Raw genomic sequence first — 22,251 nt, 5'->3', positions numbered from 1 at the left:
TTATTTATGGTTATGGATACAACCACGGGGCATGACTGCTTTTCGTACGATTCCGTGGGTCCCGGCAGTTACACCTTAACGAGTGCCGCGGAAAAATGTGAGCGGTTGCTGTATGCGATCACGTAGACCGAATAAAATTCGCGTCGATTCTTTTAATCGACGGAACTTCTGTCGCATGTTCTCTGTGTGTCTCTGTTGTGAGTGGCCGTAATTGTCCCACGGTCGAGCCATTCTTTCAAACGTGTTATTATTGTTGCTTACTTGTGGATTCGAAACGCGTAGTCTGCTTCTTAAGGAATTTCGGTATTGTTCAATCGGCGGAGGAAAAAACGTATTGAGATTCCTTTTGTACGACGTAAAGTTTGATTTATTACGCCAGTTGTTATTTCTAACTTTAATTTAACTTTTGAAAGTCTCGGTGAATTGTTCTTCGATATAGTTTCTTCGTGATACGTTCGAAGGGGACAAATGGTGAATAGAAACTGGGATTGAACGCGCTGCGGAATTCGATTCGTCCCGTTTCCAATTGACGGCAACTCGAAAACAACGAATCGAACTCTGTGCAATCGTAAATCATTATTGTCGTCCCGTTAATTGACATTAGGGCTGATAGGAGGAACGCGATAAATGTCCCGTTTCGTTTCCATGGTTTTATCGCGAGAAACGAAGCGACACGGGCACGCGAGAATGGATAATTGATTATTATTAATGAAATGCTTGTCCACGATCATGCTTTTTTAACCGGTATGTTTTTTCTTTTTTTGTTCTCAGGACGAAGTAAGTAACGAGCCACGACAGTTACAGGCCGTACGTTCGAGTGCTATAGGCGAGACGATTATGACGAAAACGGCACCGGACAAACGTGAGCGTTTTCCAAGCCATTACTGTTCACGCTTGTTTGTGCAAGCTTGCCCATCGGCTGGCGTCCTGCTAAAATCGCGTGGACGCGTGTCACTTTTCCTCAATTCATTGTATATACAAATTACGACATACTTATCGCAAGTATAGTTCGCATATACTTAGCTCGTATTATCAAACTATTTAAATGGTCAATTATTGGGTATATCGGTAAAACTCATATACATTCACAGATTAGTTTCAAATTTTATCAATGTAATCACGATAGTCGTGTTTGATTACAGTGCCAATGAAATTTCAAAAAGTATTCTGTGTTCGTAAAAATTTTCTCTTCTAAGTGTACAAATACTCAAATACTCAAGAAAGAAAAATAACAGTCAATAATTCTAGGAATGGATGTCACCTTCAGTGATAGATGTGACATGATCTTGAACATGTCTACCTACTAACTAGGAACTGTATTATCAATTTTACCCGCCTAGCTACAAATTTGCTGGATCAAAAAATACCGCAAATTCATCTAACGAAGTTTAATAAATAGCTCATCGATCCGTAATTTAATTCTTTTTCTCACAATATCCAGTCATGGCAAAAAGTTACAAATTTGCTGGATCTCAAGAAAGATACTCAAGAAAGAAAGATAATAGTCAACAGTTCTAGGAATGGCTGTCTCCTTCAGTGATAGATGTGACATGATCTTGAACATGTCTACCTACTAACTAGGAACTGTATTATCAATTTTACCCGCCTAGCTACAAATTTGCTGGATCAAAAAATACCGCAAATTCATCTAACGAAGTTTAATAAATAGCTCATCGATCCGTAATTTAATTCTTTTTCTCACAATATCCAGTCATGGCAAAAAGTTACAAATTTGCTGGATCTCAAGAAAGATACTCAAGAAAGAAAGATAACAGTCAATAATTCTAGGAATGGCTGTCTCCTTCAGTGATAGATGTGACATGATCTTGAACATGTCTACCTGCTAACTAGGAACTGTATTATCAATTTTGCCCACCTAGCTACAAATTTGCTGGATCAAAAATACCGTAAATTCATCTAACGAAATTTAATAAATAGCTCATCGATCCGTAATTTAATCCTTTTTCTCACAATATCCAGTGACGGCAAAAAGCAACAGACACGAAAATGATGTCGGAGAACAGGTGGCCACCATTGGAGACGAAGAGGTCTTAATTCCACGAATGACATTTCACTCCTTAGTCGGTCGCGTTTCCCGTTCGTTTCTGCGAATAGCCTAGCGCGAAACGCGACTCATCTGCTACAACACGAAAACTAACGAGCGTCCGACGTCTCGACGTAAATTACCATCAAATGTGGGTTACGAGTTGCCTTCCTGTGGTCGCGATATTAAACCAGACCCCCTTGGGTCTACGAATATCGTGTGGAAACCAACGATACTCTCGTTGTCCCTAATAACGAAGGCCGATTCAGCATTAAAACTGTCAATCGTGTGCGGATCGAAGTCCCGAGACGAAGCTGCACACGTAGCTGGACTCGCAATTCTCGTGAATCAAGAATGACTGCGAGGAGAAGTGGAGAAGGCTGGTCGGTCGGCCGTGTCGACACGCTTAGCCTCGTTTGTCCCGAGTAATGGCCGTAGTCATAACTCAACTCGCGACTTCGAGTCGAGGATCGAGCGCTCGGTTGAGTCGAGGACCTGACTGCAGTCATTTCTGCTTGCTTGACGTGACGCTTACACGCGACCGACCGATCTCGTTCGGCGAATGAGCAGGATAGATCAGATTCACGGAAACGACAAGTCGATCGAGTCGTTTCCCTTCGAACGATCGCGCAACCGATCAAGAAGAAGCAATATCTGCACGAATCGTCTCGGTAGCCTTCGAAAGCGCATCTTTTGTTCGTGCAAACGGACAATCGCTGGGGAATAGTTGGCGAAACCCTGACGATCGCAAATCGTCGTGAGAATGTAAATTCGTTGCTCTCGTATTCGATGGCCAGTGTCTTCGAGTTCTTGCAACCTGAACGTTTCCATCTTTCTCTCTGCTGTTTCTTCTCTTCGACTGTGTGCAGATAGAACCCGATAAACGGATATCAAGGATATCTCTACATTCCTTTAAAATACCAGTATCGAACCTTCGCAGCAATTCCGTCTTCGAGAAACGCGACACGACAATTTCTATCGAACAGACAGCTACAGACAGCTATTGTCGAAATCACGTGCCTTTCCATGTAGATCGACTGGCCGCTGCTGAACTTTGATTCGATCCAATCCACGCTGATCAAGAAAAACGATATTTATAGGAATAGTTATCGATGCCGGTCGAGAATTCCTTTCTTTTGCAAATCTATCTATGTAACAGTTTTCCCAGGTAAAAGATAGTAGGCAACGATGGGCATTTCCCGTTTATGGAACTCGCGAGCTCCCCTGTGGCGAGCGTCTTTAATTACATGTGTTTCCTTCCACGCGGGAGACCAATGAAGCCAATATTTTAATACGAACCGAGGCACAGTGGCGAACGAGCTCGTTCCGCGTACCATCTACTCGAATGTTCTCATCGTTAGCGTATGCTCAACGAGTTTACGTGGCTAATCGGTGGAAATTGGCCGAGCGCCCGACCGCTGTGTTCGTCCTTTTAACGACGCACCCTTTCCTCTATTCTATCGTTACGCTATTTCATAGCTGCGGGTTTATTCTCCTTCAGCGATGAACACGAATGATTATCGATAGTAAATTTGTTGAGATTGATTTAGGACTATACTTGACTCGAAGACTTAAAAATTTAATGTTTGATGTAAGCGAGTGAATTTTTACGCGCGTTATACAGAATTATATAGGGAAACATGTGCGAGTGAACGTACTAGCGGTGGATAATAATTGAAAAATGTGATTCTTACGCACAAGTGATCGCACCGACGTGATTTTTCAGAAAAATTCCATCGACTTTTTGATTATAATTTGCATTACCTATTTTATCCTCTTATTTGCCTAAAATAAACTATTTACAAATAAGTCTTCCAATGTAATTCTTAAACAAAACCAAATCAATCTTTGATTACTATTCATACTGTTTATATCGCTGACATAACAAATTACTATCGATTCTGCAGCTTTGTAAAATTATCGCTATTTTGTTGTGTGCATTGCTCTGTAATTGTTATGAAAATTCTATGATATTGGCACGAGAACGCTATGAAAATGCTATGAAATCGCTATAAAGCTGATCGCATGAGTCCTAACGGGAAAAATCGAGGACGATGGTTTCCCTTAATAGCGTCACGATTCACGAGCCTCGGGGGCTGATTCCGTAGAAAAATCCGTTTGCTAGTGACAGGCCGGTAGATAGTTTCATTAATGGTGATTTAGAGAAACGACCGGTAGGACTGGTAATTAAAAACAATAATGAAACTCTGGACGCGACGATCGTTAATTAGAATTGATAATTGCAAGTGGTGATCGCGACAGGCCGCGGGACGGCACGAACGTTAGCCAGTATTGAGAAACTGTTCCTGTAGCCGGTCTTGTAGACCCGCGATAAATTTTCCGACTTCTTAATTGATTTCTGCTATAGCCAGAGTAACGCGCTACCTTCCGCAGGTATTTAAGCACTCGACTGCAATACGAGGTTGTCGTGGAACCAGTCAGATTTTCTCGGCCCTCTGTACGTAGATACTTCAGAATGATTTAATTGCAATTTAACTCCAATGTATTTGCACCTAAAAAATTTGGAAAAATGAAATATTACAGTGCATTGGCCTTTCTTTGATATGTTACGGTAAATGTATTAATTCAATAAATTTATTTTCTAGATAATATATGTAGATATTTGACAGATTTCGCGTGTACGTGAATGTGTTCAGAAGCAAGGAAAGTGAAGTTTTAATTAATAAATGCACACATTTCGATTCTGGTTTAGCATGGTTTGCCAACTAGTAGTTAACACACTTCGTAAAGCGTACCACAAATTATCTAACCAAACGATATTCAGACATATGTACTCTGTTAAATCGAAGTCAATTTTTCCAACTATTAGATCAGTGATTTAAAATATTTAAAAATAATTTTCTCCTTTTCGAAAAGAGCCTTTCATATAAATTCAAACAAATTCAGACAAATCACCGTTGAATCGTATAAAATTCCTTTATCCAAAAATAATGCTTTCTCTTCCTTCTTCAATCTGTTGCAAACTTAAATAAACCAACTTTATTCCAACCACCGATCTGGCTTCCCGACTTCATTTCATCAACAGAACAGACACCTGCGCGATTGCAAAAATACGTAACTGCCTTTTTAGATCGGTAGTGTCGTAGACGTGGTTGAGCTCGCGGTTTCTCGAGGTATGATCCAGCACCTGTCCCACTTCGGTTCTGGTATAGCTCTCGGTTGTTCCAGAGAGTATCGTTTAATGAATTCTTTGCGTCCCTCCCTCTGCGGCCGTTTCGCATCCGTCGTCGTTGGCAGACGTAATTAAAAGGAACGTGACGCGCAAGTTTAGTGGCGCTTTAAGAACGAGTCGGATCATTGCACGTACGCGGCACCGCGCGATTCATAGTGGTACGACTCACCTCGCGCAGCCCTCGTCGATCGTTGGTTCGATCGCAATCGAGAAAGACTCGACGTCAATCGTGCGAGTCGATCGTGTCCAAGACTCGTAATTATCAAGCCATGCTTTATGATTCCAGCGTTGTACACTGGTAGAATTTCAAATTGCAAGCTTTTCCTCTGCAGAGCCAATGGAATGACGAAAATGAGCCTTTAGATGAAAAGAGCAAGGGATAGAGTTTAGATGTGATAGAATCGATAGAGCTTCAGATCGCAAACTTTCTCCCTATACAAGCGATGGAATTATGAAAATGAGTCAATGAGATAGAGCGACGACACATAGAGTTTAAGTATTGTTTAAGTAACATTTCATGAATTTCGTTTCACGCGAGATAGTTGATTACTTTCTATTCACCTTGGGAACGGGAAAAAGTCCTGAAACGCTGTCCTCATCGGTTCACGCCGCTCTCTGCGGGGTTTTGCAAGAACGATCGATAAATTTATGAGGACTTGATCCCAGCGCGGCGTTCCTCTTACGCTCGCTTCTAAGAATCCGTTGGAAACGGTCTCCTTTCTTGGTACGATCCCTACATCGAGTATCTAACTCGTAAACTCTCAAAGACATTCAGTAATGTTTCCAATACGGCCGACCATGCGACGGCCTCTGCAAATATCCTCGAATGACACGAAAGAAACGCAAGGGGCGTTTCTCAAGCTGGTACCTTCTTTTTCTTCCCTTGATCGATCAAGGGCATAAACCCTTGACAAAAACGTGGCACTCCCTTTGCAAGAACATTAGGATATATGTTTGAATCACGGTGAGATGGCCGAATGATCCAGCGAATCGATCGTTTTTAGTCACACGGAGAGAAGATGATTTCGCTAAATTCGTCAGCAGAGGTTGTCGATGCAAGACGAACTATTTACAAGTTCCATCTTTCTCCCACTTTTTCCGCCAATCTCCGGAATCCCGTGACAATCCATCGATTGCCTCCAAACCAATTCGAAGCGTAGGCCAGGCCCCTCTCGTCTCTCGACTGGCTCACCGCCGATACCAGCTACAATTAAAAGCAACGTGACCAGCGAGCCAACCAGCAAAACTGAAAGAGAACGATCCCGACGGTTTCTACGATTTGTTACGCAAAGGCTGAACGTTGGTTCAGGGGAAACTCTGTTCTTTCTGCGAGAGGCAGGGGCGAGACACAGAGGGATATATGTATTGGTGTAGCTGCGTTTCGAGGATGGAATCGAGTGGATGATGGTACGAAACGACTAGTCGTCCTTCAGCGACAAAACGCTCTCGGCTTCGTCGCCTGGATGACAGGACAATGATGAAGCGGTTTAATTGTTCTCGATCCGACGAGTTTTTCCGTCAATTGAATTACATCGGTAAAATTCTGAGCAAGAAGCGAATAGTTGAGGACGCGTCCCTACGAACCTGGACAGAAAGCAAAAACCAATCAGCGCGCCATTATTCTTCTTGTGCGAGAAATACGTTTAAATATTTGATACGATTCAATTACCTTATCTTGTTTCTTCTGTGATTTATATTATAATCCATTTTACCTGCTAGTATATTTTTCTTCGACACAAGTGTAATAAGTGAAGCAGAGTTCAATGGCTATTTCTTGTAGCATGAGTAATTGGAAAGATGACTATCAGGTGACACAGAGGCAAGATTTGTATGATGCTCGCTTGTCCTTCAATTCATAAATTCTTAGATTGAATTGTTTATCAAGAAACAATTCTGTTTTGTAACGGTAAAAGCACGTTAGCAGACTGAAATGCTAAATTAGAAATTGTAAAACATTTAAACTTAAAATAATCTTATGTACAAGTGAATGTGTAATGAAAATTAATTGTAACGGATTGTCATACAGTGACTAATTTTCCCTTATCCTATCATACTACCCTCATTCGACCTGCAATCCAAACAATGTCTATATCTTATCTTATTTTATCTTTGGGCTGTCTTAAATTTTTCTAGTAATTCAACTTTTTTTAAAATTATGTTATATTTTTTTTTAATTTGTTCAGTAGCGCATCTCTTTCTGTTGCCGGTTATTTAACTCTATGAGCAATTATAATAAAAAAATTCCAGCAATATAAACTATCATATTATTCCCTTACAAACGATTCAATAACTCTCATTTTCCCTAAAAAAGGGAATCGTCGTCACAAGATAAACTGTCGTTCCGCTGGAAACACGACAACGACGACAGGTGACGAGAACTGACAATGACTCGCGGCGTTAATCAAGGACGGCAGCGTTGAAGAGAAACGACGCGACGAGGAGAGCGAGGCGCAGCCAGGTCGGTAGCTGACGTCTAACTCAAGGATAGGTCGAGAGGAAATTAGTGTTCGTTCGCGGCCGCACGTCCTCGGTATGCGAGGTACTTTCGGGGATGTACTCACTCTCTCGAGGACGTCTTAGCGTTATTGGTTTTACCCCTCGAGACGCCTACAGCTGTTGAGAAGAGGGGGAGGTTGTTCCTTAAATGGAAAGCGTGCAATGGTGCGAGACAGAGAGAAGTCGAGAAGCGGAACGAGGGTCGAGAGAGCGAGAAGTGGGTTCCTGAATGCCTCTTTCCTGCCACTGACAACGAGACTACTTCGCTTAAGTAATTAGACTGCCGACCGTTCGTTACCTCAGTCATTTCTGAGCAGTAGTACAAGAAACTGGCTGCTGCCCTGTCGCTTTCTCGATCGCTCGTTTTCAGCGTTCTAGAAATTTTTGTGTTTCGCCGGAAGCTCCCTTAAGGCGGCATTTCAAGATGTTATTTTTTGAGCGATCTATAAAATGAAAAATTGTTAAGTAATCGTAGATCGATAGGATTGAAATTTTTTGTAAATGTACGGTCATACCTCGAGAAAATACAGCATAACTTTTATACAACTATCTTTAGCACTATTTAATTTATTACATGTTTTTCACAGTGTGTCAGTCTGATGGTCTCCCACGATTTATATTATTCTATCCATCCGAAATAGGAGAATTAAATATAATTAGAATTCATATAAACGTCGATATAATCCACTAGAACAAAACAAGAAAAATGTATTTTGGCAAAACACAGCACGTATGAAAAGTAAAAATATGATTTTTATCATGGAAATTTTATCTTGTCCAAATGATACATCGCTTTCTTGAAATTATTCTAATTTTGTTATTCATTTGTTATTGAAATCAAATACAGAAAATTAAGAACATATCTTTTTCAACCGCTTGAAACGAGAACATTCCATTATGAAAGAATTCACGAAGCAATTAAGAATTGAAAATTTCCATGTACTAGAATTAAAAGTAAAAAATTACCCATTTTATAAGTATAGCAACGTACGAGAAAATATTTGCACTAACGAAAAGGAAGTTCTAGCGTATCATAGTCATCTTCTGCAATTCTAAAAATAATCGATCTTAAATATCCTGGGTAACGGTCGAGAATCTGAAAAGTAATAATCTTCGTCCGTTTGTTAGTTTCCACGCCTAGAATCATGAATACTAATAACCGCTGTGGTTGGTGGGATTAGTAAATTGTTGAGATTTGTATAAGCACATAGCAGACCGTTCTTCTAATTATGATTCTTCATTCAAAACTTCATATTCCGAACTGGCAATTTTCCAGTTTCTTCGATCAAATAGGATCAAGTGCAGCGTTTAGAAGAAATTGATACTCTTTCGATGGATGCGTATTTTTTCAAGAGCTGATCCGGAACAATAAGTCGTTTCGTATAATAATCATTCTAGATTGTATCTTGATGCTCCGCCTAGAAGATTAATAAAAGCTTTCTCGGTGTACATATACATGCATGCAAGGTGGCAACCATTACGATATTTATAACGAGTTATTAACGTCCAGAAGAACCACTCTTGCGTTCTTCTTGCATTCGAAAAGCATGGTAACGCCTATATATTGTAGTTGCAGCGTCTTATTGGATTGTTCAAGCTTCTGACCAATAAATTGCATCGAAAACAAAAGAAACTCTGGAGCAAGAAAATTTATTCGCTTATTTTCCCAACTTGTATTCCAGTTGCTGTCGCGTCAACTCTAAAACACGATAAATAATCAGCATTATTTAACATAAATGAAAAATAATTGACTTCTTATATATATATATTATATAGAAATACCTTTGTATTCGTGTTGAATTCGATGATTACAACTATTCCAGTCTTATTGCATTGATGAAGCCAGCTACCAATAAATTGCATCGAAAGCGAAAGTAACGCGCAAAGTTGCGTTAATTCAAAAACAAATAATCAGCGTAGAGGAAAAAATAATTTCTTATCTCCTTCACCAAAGAATATCTCAAGCCATCAGCCAATAATGTTGGTAGTTCGCTTTGGAATATAACAACAATAACGCGTTTGATTTACGATTAAGTTGTCTCTGTTAACTTCGCATAACCAGTGGTGCAGAGTGCGTGAAGGACTTCTAGCAGCTTCGCCGGACGACGATAAACGGCGAGGAGGACCGTCTACGAAGAGAAAGACTCAGCCTCGTGGACCAACTATTCCTCTCGTCTTGAACGGACGTTTATTTCGTCCGGGAGGTGAGGCCTCCTTCCGAACGAACCTCTCTCGTTATGGTAGAGTTGTACACGAATAGCCAGGGAATAGCAGTTAAGACCGACTAGACAATAAAAGTTGTCGTAAAGTTTGTCACTAAGCGTGCGCGCACGATGCCGCCGCGCCGGTTCGTTAATTTCTCAGATTTATTGGCGCGTAAACTTGTTGAATCAATGTTCTCTTCGACCGCGAAACACCATTATGAATCGTTATGTAAGGCTAATTTTTGATTGCTTTATGTACCCTTAGCGTTTGTTGGGCAGACCTTTGTTCGAGGGGACGATTTAGAGTTTAGAAGGATGCGAAGGTCGATGGTCGTTTCTAACAGAAGCGAGTCTCAGCTCGGTGTAATATTTGTAATTGCACGAAAATATTCCTTTCCTTGGACATGTACTTTGTTGAAAATCTTTTGAAGAATAGAACCTTTTACTACATTTATTAAATGTTATTGTTTGTTGTTAAAACCGTCGAATATATTTAAAAATAATAAATTAGTATACAGACTATATTGGCTGAGACGCTCGTACAGTGAATAAGCCTATACTCGTCGATAACTCGGTAGATAACTCTTGATAACTCTCAGATAACTCGTCGATACTGAACTCTTTTTGGTTGCGTCCGTTTATTTATACTGGTCGGGGGAGAGCCGGAAAATTCAAATTCGTCTTCGTTCGACGGTTGCACGTAGCAGCGACGTTGTTTTGCCTGCAGCTTATTTATTCTTACGTTACATGTATCCTAACGATCTTGATACTCCGAGGCAAAACAATAACATGATTTGAATTGTCTTCTACTCCTCTACCTTTTACAATACAATGGAACCTTTTACCGCCATTTATGTTTCATCCGTTTCATCGCTTATTGTTATTTCAATCAGTTCGTATCTTGGTTTCTTATTCGGTTCTTTTCCAAACTGTGTACGAGAGCAGTGGACAGATGGAGAACTGTCCTAATTATATTTCGTCTTCATCGTGAAATATGATCGGTCATTCTAATGTTAACCCTGGCAAGTGACGCTTGACTTTAATGGTCAGGCGTAGAATCTATTGTTTCGGTCTACCTTCTGCTTCTGACTCGAAAGCTACATCTCACGTATATAAATATTTGTATACGTAACATTTATCTCTAACATTTTTAGACTCATATTTTAGGGTACATTGCACTCTCATTAATAATGAAAATTTCTACGACCTATGTTCACGATTGTACAGGAGAATGTGTACTTATTAATGCATTTTTCTTTTAAAAATTATTCAAATTTGAAGGAAGAAATGTTTAATTTACAAAGAAGACGCGAACCAATTTCCACCACTGGTCGACACCTGGTTAAAAGATGATACATAAATACATTCTCCAATCGTTAAACAAAAACTTAACTTATCTTAGCTTCTTAGATTTATATTAAATTATAATACTGTTATATTAACATTTCTTTCTTATACATTTAAATCTCCTAACCGCAATAATCCCAATTCTTCAGCCACTTCGACAGATATCAGCTGACGATAGGATCCTACCGTGTTGCAGGTCCACGAACGAGGAGGGTGAAGAGGTCGGACGGCCGTGGCAATGGCGGCACACCCGAGGAAAAGCGTCCGCGGACCGCGTTCAGTGGCGAACAATTGGCCAGGCTGAAGAGGGAGTTCGCGGAGAATCGATACCTGACCGAACGAAGGAGGCAACAACTCTCGAGGGATTTGGGTTTAAACGAGGCGCAGATCAAGATCTGGTTTCAGAACAAGAGGGCGAAGATCAAGAAGGCCAGTGGCCAGAAGAATCCTCTCGCCCTTCAGCTGATGGCCCAGGGCCTTTACAATCATTCGACGGTGCCTCTAACGAAAGAGGAAGAGGAACAAGCGGCGGAACTCCAAGCGAAATGACGACAATAGGATCGATCGAATAATTGAAGCTAAACTTATCGACGAGCTCGTTCGACGTTTCGAGATCTTGTAAGAACTCTCATTTCTCGCGTCGAATGTCGATCGCGAGAGAATGAAAACGTGTCGTTGATAACATATCTGGTGAACCGTGAAAACGGGAGTGGTTGTATGAACGCGTTAGTCTTAGATAATTTAACGTTCCTCCCGTAAATTTTGTACGAAAGATCGTCATCGAGACCACAGCCACTTGCGCTCCAAAGATTGTACATCTACATTCTATTATCGATTTCCTGAAATTCGAAAATGATTGCATAGTCAAATTAAGATTAACTTAGTCGGTTGCCTTTGTTTCTTCTATGTTTAAAAATTCGGATATTTATTTCGTGGAAAAAAAATTCAATGCCACCGACCGAATATTTAAGCGACTGCTGAACGAATTTTTGTAATTCGTTGTCTTAGAGCTTCCCATTTAACTTGAGACCGATAAAACCGCGACGCGACGTATCCTGCGACAGGAAAGCTCATGAGTTACCGGCGTTATGAATCGAATGATGGTGGTCGTGCGCGCGGCGATCGCAACGATAGCTATCATTCAACATCGTTTGTAAGGGAGGAATTAGCACGTACGTTCCTATATCACGAATAAAAATGTCGTATTTAGAACCAGGGGAATGAACGGAGTAATCGATCGATCGTCGTGATTACACGCGAATCGTGTAAATCATGGTGAAATGGGTTGTACAGTGCCATTTGTACAGTTTTCTCGCGAACACAGTAGATCGAAAAAAAAAAAAACGAATAGAAGTCATCGTTCTCTGATAAAGGAACCAGTATTCGAGGGAGAGACAAAGAGAGAATGAAGATACTTTAACCAAGGACAAGTGTGACAAGTTTGTATGAGAGGAAGTTTGCGTGAGAATGAGAGTGAAAATGTAAAGTCCTAGTTTCGTTTCGTTAATTTATTGTAAAAATGTAAGATATCGTACGATTGCGACGTGCAATAGAAAACATTATACATATATGTATGTATGAAGAGGAGTAAATAGAAACAACGTATATGTATAGGTATATATATATAAATATACATATATATACGTATATGTATATATAAAAAAGATTGATATAAATTGTCGTGTAAATAAAGTGCAACTTAGCGAGAACGTCGTCTCGATAGACTGTTTAAAAATAACTTAGTTATTTATTTACCTATGCTAATACGGAAGGCTCGATACAATATCGGGCACTTATACCTTGTAAGAATTATTTAAAGATCGAATTAAATATTCCCACTATCATGAGCCACGTATCAACGTATACTTGTTCTATCTTCAACATCCATCCTGTTCCTTTGCTCCTAGATAATTCCTTGATTGTATGGTTTAGTCGCCGGTCAGGATAAACCTTATTCAAACGTTTGTACAAATACACCGACGATGCTGCGGACTGATAAATAGTCGATTAAATAATTACGCGGCACCAATGAACCGAATTATCCAAGTAATTAACGGCGGTTCCGTTTCTAATAAGCGAATAAGATACGGCCCTTTTTTACAAGATCAAAGGCTTCGACTTTGCATGAGATAGCAATATACTGAAACTTGGAATTTGATGTTTGCTTATAGATACGGGGCATATTAAACTTAAAAATTCTTTTCAAGAACTGAATTACACTAGGCTAAAGACAAAACTAACAATTTTAACAAAACTAACAAAACAGTACTTTAAACGTACTCCGATAGATGATGTCAACATTAAAATTCAACAATTCACTAGTTTCCTCAGCAGTCAATCTACTGTCTCAAAATTAGGTCCCATTGAAGAGTTAAGTTGCATTAAAATCCTCGTTGTAAACCATCAAGAATCGACTCTGGTCAAAATTTAATTTCGGAACAGTATTTCATAAAAATTGTATACTCCAAGTTTACATATCTGTGTATATTGAAATAACATTTCAATTTTGTAATAAGTGGTATCAATGATTATTAATCAAAGATACAAACGTCGAGTCAATATTGTATAGAATTCCTAATAATATAATTATAATTCTACAAAGTTCCAACTATTTACTTAAGTAAACTATGATAAATAAAAGGAAATTAAAGTATTTCCGTTCATAAATGGGAAAGGAAACTGAAAATCCACCTTAATGAGGAAAAAATAAGAAAAGAAATGAAAGAGAGCAAACAATCTCGATAAACAATCCAATTAAAAGATCTCTAAAGAAGAAACGAGAGACAAGGTGATCGCGATCTCAAGACATTAACGCGGCGGAATCGATCGATGCTGTGAAAGCGGTACTAGACGCGAGCTAATTAACACCGGGAACGGAATCAATCGAGCCAGATGTTTATCGAAATTTATCGGCGCGACACTGGCGAACCGGTGGGTAGGCGAGAGAGAAAGACAGTGGCGAGAGGCGATCGGTGTCGGGATAAAAGGTTTCGGGGCGGGTCGATTCACATTCAGCATTTGGCGCATGCTTCCACCCTCGAGTCGTATTTCAGGCCCGTGCAAACCCTATGAAAAGCCCCTCCTGCCGGCGTGATATCGATTGATTTACAGTCGAAAGGTGGCCATCGTTGATATCAAACCAGCCACGCCTACGTTTATACCGTGAACGCGATATGCGTGTGTTGCACGGTGAGTGGTGTCGGTTAACGCACTTTATACATCATTTAACCTCCGCTAGCGTTGTTCCAACCTCCCTTGTTACGTCTCTCCCACGAATCGTTCAGAAGATAGGTCGTAGACGATCCTTACAAGTATAAGGAACTCGCGACGTTTGTACGATTTTGTCCCTGAAGATTGAAAATTCATAGTAGAGTCGAAGCTTTTAAGTCAACTTACCGATGAAAAGTTGAAATCATGTTGAAGTTAGATAGCCATCGTTAGGGTCGGAAATAAGAAGATCGAAGATAGAGTTCGTCGACGTTGGAGAATAAATAATTTCATTGGTTTCTTCGTGTATTGGTGTGCCCATTTTTCTTTTTCGATAATGGAGCCCAAAGGTTGTCGGCCAAGGATCGTCCAGGATGTCCGAAGGATCAGCCTCGCTTTCGGGAACGTACCTGGTAAGTAATAGACGACGTTAACGTACCGATGCCGACGTCGTGATGACTAATAAGCGACAATTATTTCTTTTTACAAGAACTGATGGTCGGAGACGGACAGAAGTTGAGTACCTGAACCATCCCGTAATATTTCATCAGTTGAATTTAAACGATATCTCGTGAACATCAAACGTAGGCTCAACTCCATCGATTCTCATAAATTCGATTACTTACACGTACATTCTGAAATAAGGCATTGTAATTAAACTTGACAACCTTAAAGTGAGTGTAAATCATAATATGCAATAACAAATATTTCGTGCAGTATGTCCTTCGCATGCGACGTATACGTAAAAATAAATATTTGGCCCTGTTTGTAATGCGATACGTCACTTGTAAGTCATGGAAATATTCGATGCTCGGCACCTAGTAACGCTTGACTCCAAAATATATTGTCGATTGCTCGGAATCGGGAAGAAAGGCCGGCAACCGATACGTCCCTGTCAGATTATAATCGCGCCACTTGACAGACTCGCGCTTCTGTCTGTCCGGCAGGCGTACATGGCCCAAGTCGAGACTACTTATGGGTGAAGCGAGCCGCGAAGCCACACAAACGGTTCTTGGTGGCTCCTTTGTCCCGGAATCTTTACAAATGAGATACAACCAGGGAGAAAAGTCAGAGGCACGTGAGGAGGCAGCAAACATTAACCCTGTGACCGACCCGTTCGACATTCCTGAGCAACCGTGTGCGCCTTCTGTAACGCGGCGGGGACAGGAACCAGCCTTGGGAGCTTCGAGCCTCGAAATTATGCATCCGTCTCGAGAACCGTCAGCATACCGTGATTCATTTCACGTTGACGTATACTCCGCCACTTTGGAATAGTCGATGAAACGAATAGGGATTAGATGTTGACCGTAGATGCTGGTGTTACCGATTGAAACGTCGATGATGCGCGTTAAACAGATGCGGCTGGAATAATCCCTGAATCGTTGGGAAACAAATGGTTTCCGTTTCACGGGAGTCGCACGATTTGATCCTCGTGAAAGACAATTCTGTTTCGTTGTTTCAACGTATGCGTGTTTCCCTTTTATGCATGCAACACGCTGCATATTACCTGGTTCGCTCGAACTGTTTAGAAAAAGAACCAGATGCAAATTCGTCGGAGATTACCGGTCAGTTTGGTTCGGCCTCTGTTTACATACGAGATCAGCCCAATAGAACGAGCCGATCAGGAGGCAGTGGTATCGGTTTATCTTGCGTCATAAATCGCAGGCAAATCGCGCGTGGGCCATGGGACTCAATAAAGTAATGCGGAAGGGAATTATTGAGCCTGTTAATCAGCCGTAAATAACGTCCTAGAATTCTCTAGTTGCGCGCCTCGGACACCAGATAAGCACCTAGAGAAACGGAAAAAAGTGAAAATGGTTTATAGATAAGGGGACGCGCGCTATCAATCGACGTTGCACTTACCGTGCTTGCATACCTCTCGACGCGTTCTTGGCGTACCATTGATATATTCGGACGGCAGCTCGCAGCTTTCGTCTGATCGTATCTTAATTGCATGATTTTTCACAAGATTGTAGGTATTTATTGGTTTATTCCGCTTTTCGTTTTTCTTCGTTATCCTCTTGTCTCTTTATCAGTGTATTATATTCACGATCATTTCTTTTGCTGTTATTTTGTGGAAGTTGTACATAAAAGATGATGTCTAATCTCTAACTCCGTTTCGAAAATTTGTTTGTTTCTCTAAGTTCCCCAATTTTTTTCTATATATTCAAAAAGCTTAATCCTTCGATTTGTTCCATTATTGAAATCGCCACCCGATAGGGTGGTGCGGAGGGTCAGCTACGCAGGATTAAGAGAAGGATAATAATTCGTGGCGACCGTGAGAGATCGGTAGACCGAGATCTTCAAGGATGATCGTCGTTAGTGAACGGAGCATTAGTCGTACGGTAGCCGATGCCGATGGATACGCTCCACCGTCAGTGGGGAGCCAACGTGGAAAGCAGCGTCGGGAGATCTGATGGTGACGGGTATTAAAATTAATGGTCAACCGTGCACGCTGACGTGTCACCTTATACCTCCATGCGTCATTTTGATTGACCAATAAATTATCTCGTGGAAGGTCTCGCGCGTGCTTGACCATCGCTGTTCTCGCGGTTCTTTGCTCATTCAAGTAAAAGTCTGACCGTTGTGTAATTTGTTGGTCGTTTCACGCGGTGAAACGAAGGCATACTTTTACGAGCTTGAGGAGTCGATAAGAATCTTCGTAGAAATTTCAAATAAACATCAAGGTATCTCTTAGTACATGAAAGATGTACATAGACATTTTACTGAAAATTTACTGAAAATCACGAAATTAAACCGAAGGGTGGATTACACAAACACATCAGTACTTGATTGTTATATGCACATCAGAACATAACTTAAAAGTAGAATTATGAATATTAAAGCTAGGTATGGTAGTAAGTTAGGGTTACTTGTGTCAATATCTTCAACATCTTAAAATTTAATTTTTAATTTTGCATGGAATAATCAAATGAAATGTGATTAATCTTGGATATAATAAGGAAAGAATGAGAAAATATCATACATGCTTATGCATGAGAAAATGATTCAAATAACCCTATGGTAGCCTACATATATAATAACCCTATTTGAATTAACAAAGATATATCACGTCAGTTAAAAAAAGCCAAATAATGTGTTTTCAAATGTAAGTCGTACAAATTGTTGGTAAACAAAATAATTTGGCGAATTACTTAGCTTGACTCAAATATCTCTCCCTTATCCTATAGCAAGAGAATCAATGTGCAGGTTCAATAATAATCTCGTGGCGACACGACGGTTCATTCGTCGCATGTATCGAAACAAACGGACAGCAGTTTTGCTTGTGACAGAGTAACAATAACGAACTCTCTATCTCGTGAATTTCCCCGAAACAGCTTGAAGCAGGCTTTAATGGCTTAATCCGCATGTTCCGGCAACTCGATGTGTGGGCCAGCGGGTCGATGGTCCCCTTTGAAATTTTCTTTTGCTGCTGGTCCCCATGGAAGGCGCGTTACCGGCCACCGATGGGACAAAACTCGAGAGCGCTGCCTTGTTTTTAGTCGCACCACAGGCCAAATGACCGGGACGCGGCACTCTCATGCATGAATGCAACGTCAGCTGCCATCCCGGGATATAGCGAACTCTTCATTAACCGTGCAAGGGGTTACGGAGAACGAAACGTCGTCTTCGCTCGTGAAATGGTTCCCTGATCCTTAATATTGCTACTACGTCTGCCGCCAGTAAATCTGAATTTTAATTGGACCGCGAAAACATATGGGTGATGAAAGCCATGATGTATCCGAGAGTAATAAGAAAGATTGTCATCTTCTGTATAAATCTGTAGTTGTACGTTTTTATCGTCATTTGAACTTCAATGTTCAACCTGAAAAAAAGAAATTCAAATGAAAATATGAACAATTTAACGATTTCTTAAGACGAACACTTACAGTAAGTGATATCACATAACATATTTCACAAACATATTTACAGTATGTAAAAAAGATGACAAATAGACAACAAACTGTTCATATATTGTTTGCGAGTATTCAAATTCAAGTGAAGAAGTATTAAGGTGACAGCACTAAGAGATACACTTTCGTATTACGTCTACAGATTTCCTCTTATGAAATCGGGTCCAATCTATTCTAAATCATCGTTACTATCGATCGACACGATGCTCAGTGTGAATAGAGAAAGATACTGGTAAGATGATTCCCGACTGTCGACGATCCAATCCCCGATTCGGTGACTTTAACGAAAATTAAGTGAGATAGGTCCAGACGGGCCAATGCTTTTTGACAGCGGTCAAACTCTCTGCGGGGATCATAGGATCGGTCGACCGGTATTTAGTTTCCTAGTGTCATGTCCACCTTTACGCATCCGCGCCTCTCGACAAGTCCGAACTCCAAACATGTCTGGCCGTGGATACTCTCGCGCGTCACAGCTCTATTCGACAATCGGAACCAGTTTTAAAACCTAAGCCACGCCAACTTTTATGGATTATAGAGAGGTCGACCAGGGAAATTATAAGGAGCTGTCTTGTTTTCCAGTTAGTTCCAATTCTTCCTTAGTTCCAATAGTTCCAATTCTGAAATAGTTTCGTTTTCATTAGCTTGTTTAATTTCATTAGTTTGCAGATAAATTGGAGTACAGTTACTTTGCAGCTGCACTAATCAAAAAATCAATTTGAAATCCAGTTCTATTTGAATTCGTTGAAGTCAAATTGTAACTGGAATTTATATAAAAAAGATTCATTAATTCCCCGCCCCCCATTACCTATTTCATTAATTCATTTAAATAAATATCGATAAGATAAATGATGTTCTACTGTATTCCAATCTTTAATAATAGACAATTTAAAATATCTAAGAGAAGATCCTCTTAAAGCGTATGCAAAAGTTTTCTTCGGGTTGCACGGAGCAAGTTCGCCGTTCTAATGAACCGCAGTTTCGGTCTGTTATTCGTGATCTCGATAGAAATCTGGACGGTTGTGCAAAAATTCGTGTTAGATCGAGGAACGACGAGAAACGAGAAGGAATTCCCGAATCCGTGGTAGCCTATAGGTGGATGAGTCACCACCTTCGGGATCGAGCGTAGAAGGTAAAGAGCCGCGGCGAGCAAGAGAGGAGAAACGAGAGAAAAACGAACATGAGAGGAGCTGAAGAGAACCTTCAAGTGGTGGGGACATCGTGGTAGAGTGGTGGTACCGGTTGGAAAGAGTGGAAAGGGAGAGGTGGGATTCGAACCCCGGGACCACACACGACGCTCCACGCGTCTGCGACTCGGTTACATTGCTTAATTGTAAACGGCCCAGTGGTTCTCAAGTTCTTCTCTCAGTTTATACATTTTAACTCTTCTCAAGTTATTTTAAGATAGAAATTCTAATTTCTTTGCGATTAGTACGTTCGTTGCTACATGCACTGCTCTTCAAACACTGTCTAATTGGACAGCAATTTCTATATCGTTACCGTTACAATTTCTGCGAAATAAATTCAAGAAATAGAATAGAAATTCTAATTCCTTTACTGCGTACTAAATGTTCCGTTCTTTACAACATTAATTAGTTTTGGAACAATTTTTATATCATTATCAATAAAATTTTAACGTCGAAGAATTATAATAAAGTACCAAAAAAGTTATGTTTTTGTTCATTTTGAAACTAAAGAACCAAAGATTATGTCTGTAATAAAATACTAGAAATTACAAGATAGAAGGTAAACCCCCTTAATGAATACAAATTAACGAGGAAATTTCAATTCATTCAAGAAAAGAAGAAGTCATCAGTAAATGGCCATTCGTAGCATTTGTTAATCAGAGTTGTAGCAGGTGTTTATGAAGATTTTAATCATATTCGATGGAGAAGAATTCGAGGAGGGCTCGCGTCAGAAGTATTCGGGCAATGATAACGAACAAGAGTTCAGAAGCCTGATTTCTTATCTGCAACATCGTTAATGCCATCGATTGTTCCCTTGCGGCGCGGCGGTTCCAACTAATTAAAACCAGAGTCTCATCGAGTCTTCTTCGTTCTCCTCTTTTACCTCGTGGCTTCCGCCGGTCGAGTTGTGACCTCTCCCTTTCCTCTACTTTTCGGCATTCCTCAAACATTATTCCATCCTTCTTTCTTGGATGTCTAGTGTCCGCTTAATAGGCTTACATAACGTTACTAAAAAAGGCCTCGGCAAAATTCATTTTACTTTAATGCGTGCACGGAATAACGTATCTATTTACTTAAATCCCACTTGGGATATGCATGATTCATTTAAACGATTTTATTGCTGAATAGTCCTTAACCCATAGAGGCTATCGTCGATAATAATTACGGTAATTTTATCGTAAGCAAAATTTCAGTCCGTACATACCTTTTTATTTTACAAATCGATGAAATCAAACTAATGCAATTGTATTATTATCCAGTATTAGATGAAAAGTAGGAAAATTATTGCATGCAACAATTACAAGTAGCATTCCGATTATACGCTTATAGGACGATAATATTAAACTAAAATTTACATGGCGTAAAATTTAAGGATTTGTTTTATAATCCTTTAAAAATAATGCAAAAATATAATATATAATCTTTGATACATACGTAGAACGTTTTTGTAAACGTGGAAGAAAGGACAGGCAACAGAAGATTTCTTCAAATCCCCTTGCTTGTGTAGTAGCATTATCTTGAGGAACTTCTGAAATCCCGTCAGCGATGCTGTCAAAGATTCCCAAGTGATTTTCGACTTCTTTTGTTAAATCTTGCCTGAAACATTTCGAATAATACCATTAGATATGATATTTTATTCGATTCTTAAAATCGAAGTCAAATCATATCCTTGTGTTGTAATATAAACGTCGTTATAGCATCGACAACTACATCAACGTTTCATTTATAACAATATTTTACAAAATTACATGTGTGATAAATGTGATCAACTATATAGCATTCACATTTGAGACGAAATTTAAATATATTTTGCAATTTACTGTTGTTTATGTTATCTTGTCATAATAAATTAATTTATAGAAATAAATCATTTATCTCTTGAGGATTGAATATTTATATTGAATAGTGAAATTGAGAAATTAATAAAAAATGAAGTTGATGAGTGTGGCGTCTAAGAGACACATTCACGGCGATATTCTTATTAATGGTTATGTGTATTAGTCGATGTAAGAAGAAATAGCAAACTATTATCATTATTAAGTTGCTAGTCGTTATTGGTTATATGTCTTATCTGATATAGAAAGAAATTATGAAGTAAAATGAGTCACATACTTGTTGTTTGTATGTTTAGATCTCCAATCAATTGGTTATGTCGATTTCGCTAGCGTCGTGAATTCGGTGTTGTTGACCAACCGACATGATTCTCCGCAGCGTAGTAAATTTTCCTCGACTGCCGCCGCCTCGAGCATCAAAAATAACTCCAACAAATTTCTGAAATCACCTGCGACAAATAATAATTAAACTGTCAGACTCTTAAATAATTTTGAGCAATTAAGAAATTTACGCACACTCTCGACGTTTACCACCTGACAGACGTTCTGCGCATCCTTCTGCGCATCCTTCTGCGCAATTAACGTTCCAAAACGCGTCCTCAATCAAATTACCTAGACTTTTGCCTGAAATACAGTGTACTCGTGTATCAGTGTGTTTGTTACGTGAAGTCAACAATAGTGGACTCGCGAGATGACGATACCCAATCAAACGAAAAAGTATAACACGATACACCATATTAAAGTTTACTCCCATCTCGCAGTAATATCATTACAATCTGCATCGTTTATTATCCGTTAATATAAAATATGGTCTACTAGTAAGTATATAA

General features: G+C 39.8%; 1 protein-coding gene and 2 long non-coding RNA genes across 5 annotated transcripts in view; 1 reads left to right on the top strand and 2 right to left on the bottom strand.

The window, feature by feature from the left end:
* The window catches only part of LOC117235827 (segmentation polarity homeobox protein engrailed-like), a 104,487-nt gene extending 91,869 nt beyond the window's left edge, over positions 1–12,618 (top strand). The window contains exons 2-3 of the mRNA XM_033498191.1: positions 772–777; positions 11,463–12,618. Coding sequence (XP_033354082.1) covers positions 772–777; positions 11,463–11,833 — 377 coding nt within the window. The 3' untranslated portion in view covers positions 11,834–12,618. The remainder of the gene's footprint in view (positions 1–771; positions 778–11,462) is intronic.
* On the bottom strand, positions 7,426–9,378 carry LOC117235829. The gene is made up of 3 exons (XR_004493737.1): positions 8,700–9,378; positions 8,249–8,420; positions 7,426–8,176 (listed from the first exon to the last, which is right to left on the bottom strand). It is a non-coding gene; the product is annotated as an uncharacterized LOC117235829 (long non-coding RNA).
* Positions 12,619–13,557: 939 nt separating the features above from the next.
* LOC117235828 lies at positions 13,558–22,034 on the bottom strand. Of its 3 annotated transcripts, XR_004493735.1 has the most exons (7): positions 21,938–22,034; positions 21,702–21,870; positions 21,024–21,185; positions 20,473–20,597; positions 16,355–18,317; positions 15,016–16,281; positions 13,558–14,901 (listed from the first exon to the last, which is right to left on the bottom strand). It is a non-coding gene; the product is annotated as an uncharacterized LOC117235828 (long non-coding RNA). The 3 variants fall into 3 exon arrangements; XR_004493736.1 differs by lacking the exon at positions 20,473–20,597 and having other exon boundaries at positions 14,979–16,281; XR_004493734.1 differs by lacking the exon at positions 20,473–20,597.
* Between the last annotated feature and the right edge of the window lie 217 nt (positions 22,035–22,251).

Source organism: Bombus vosnesenskii, unplaced genomic scaffold, assembly GCF_011952255.1.
Source record: "Bombus vosnesenskii isolate JDL3184/JDL3185 unplaced genomic scaffold, Bvos_JDL3184-5_v1.1 scf7180000013320, whole genome shotgun sequence".
Taxonomy (NCBI): Eukaryota; Metazoa; Arthropoda; class Insecta; order Hymenoptera; family Apidae; genus Bombus; species Bombus vosnesenskii.
This window is presented reverse-complemented; position numbering and strand designations above follow the sequence as displayed.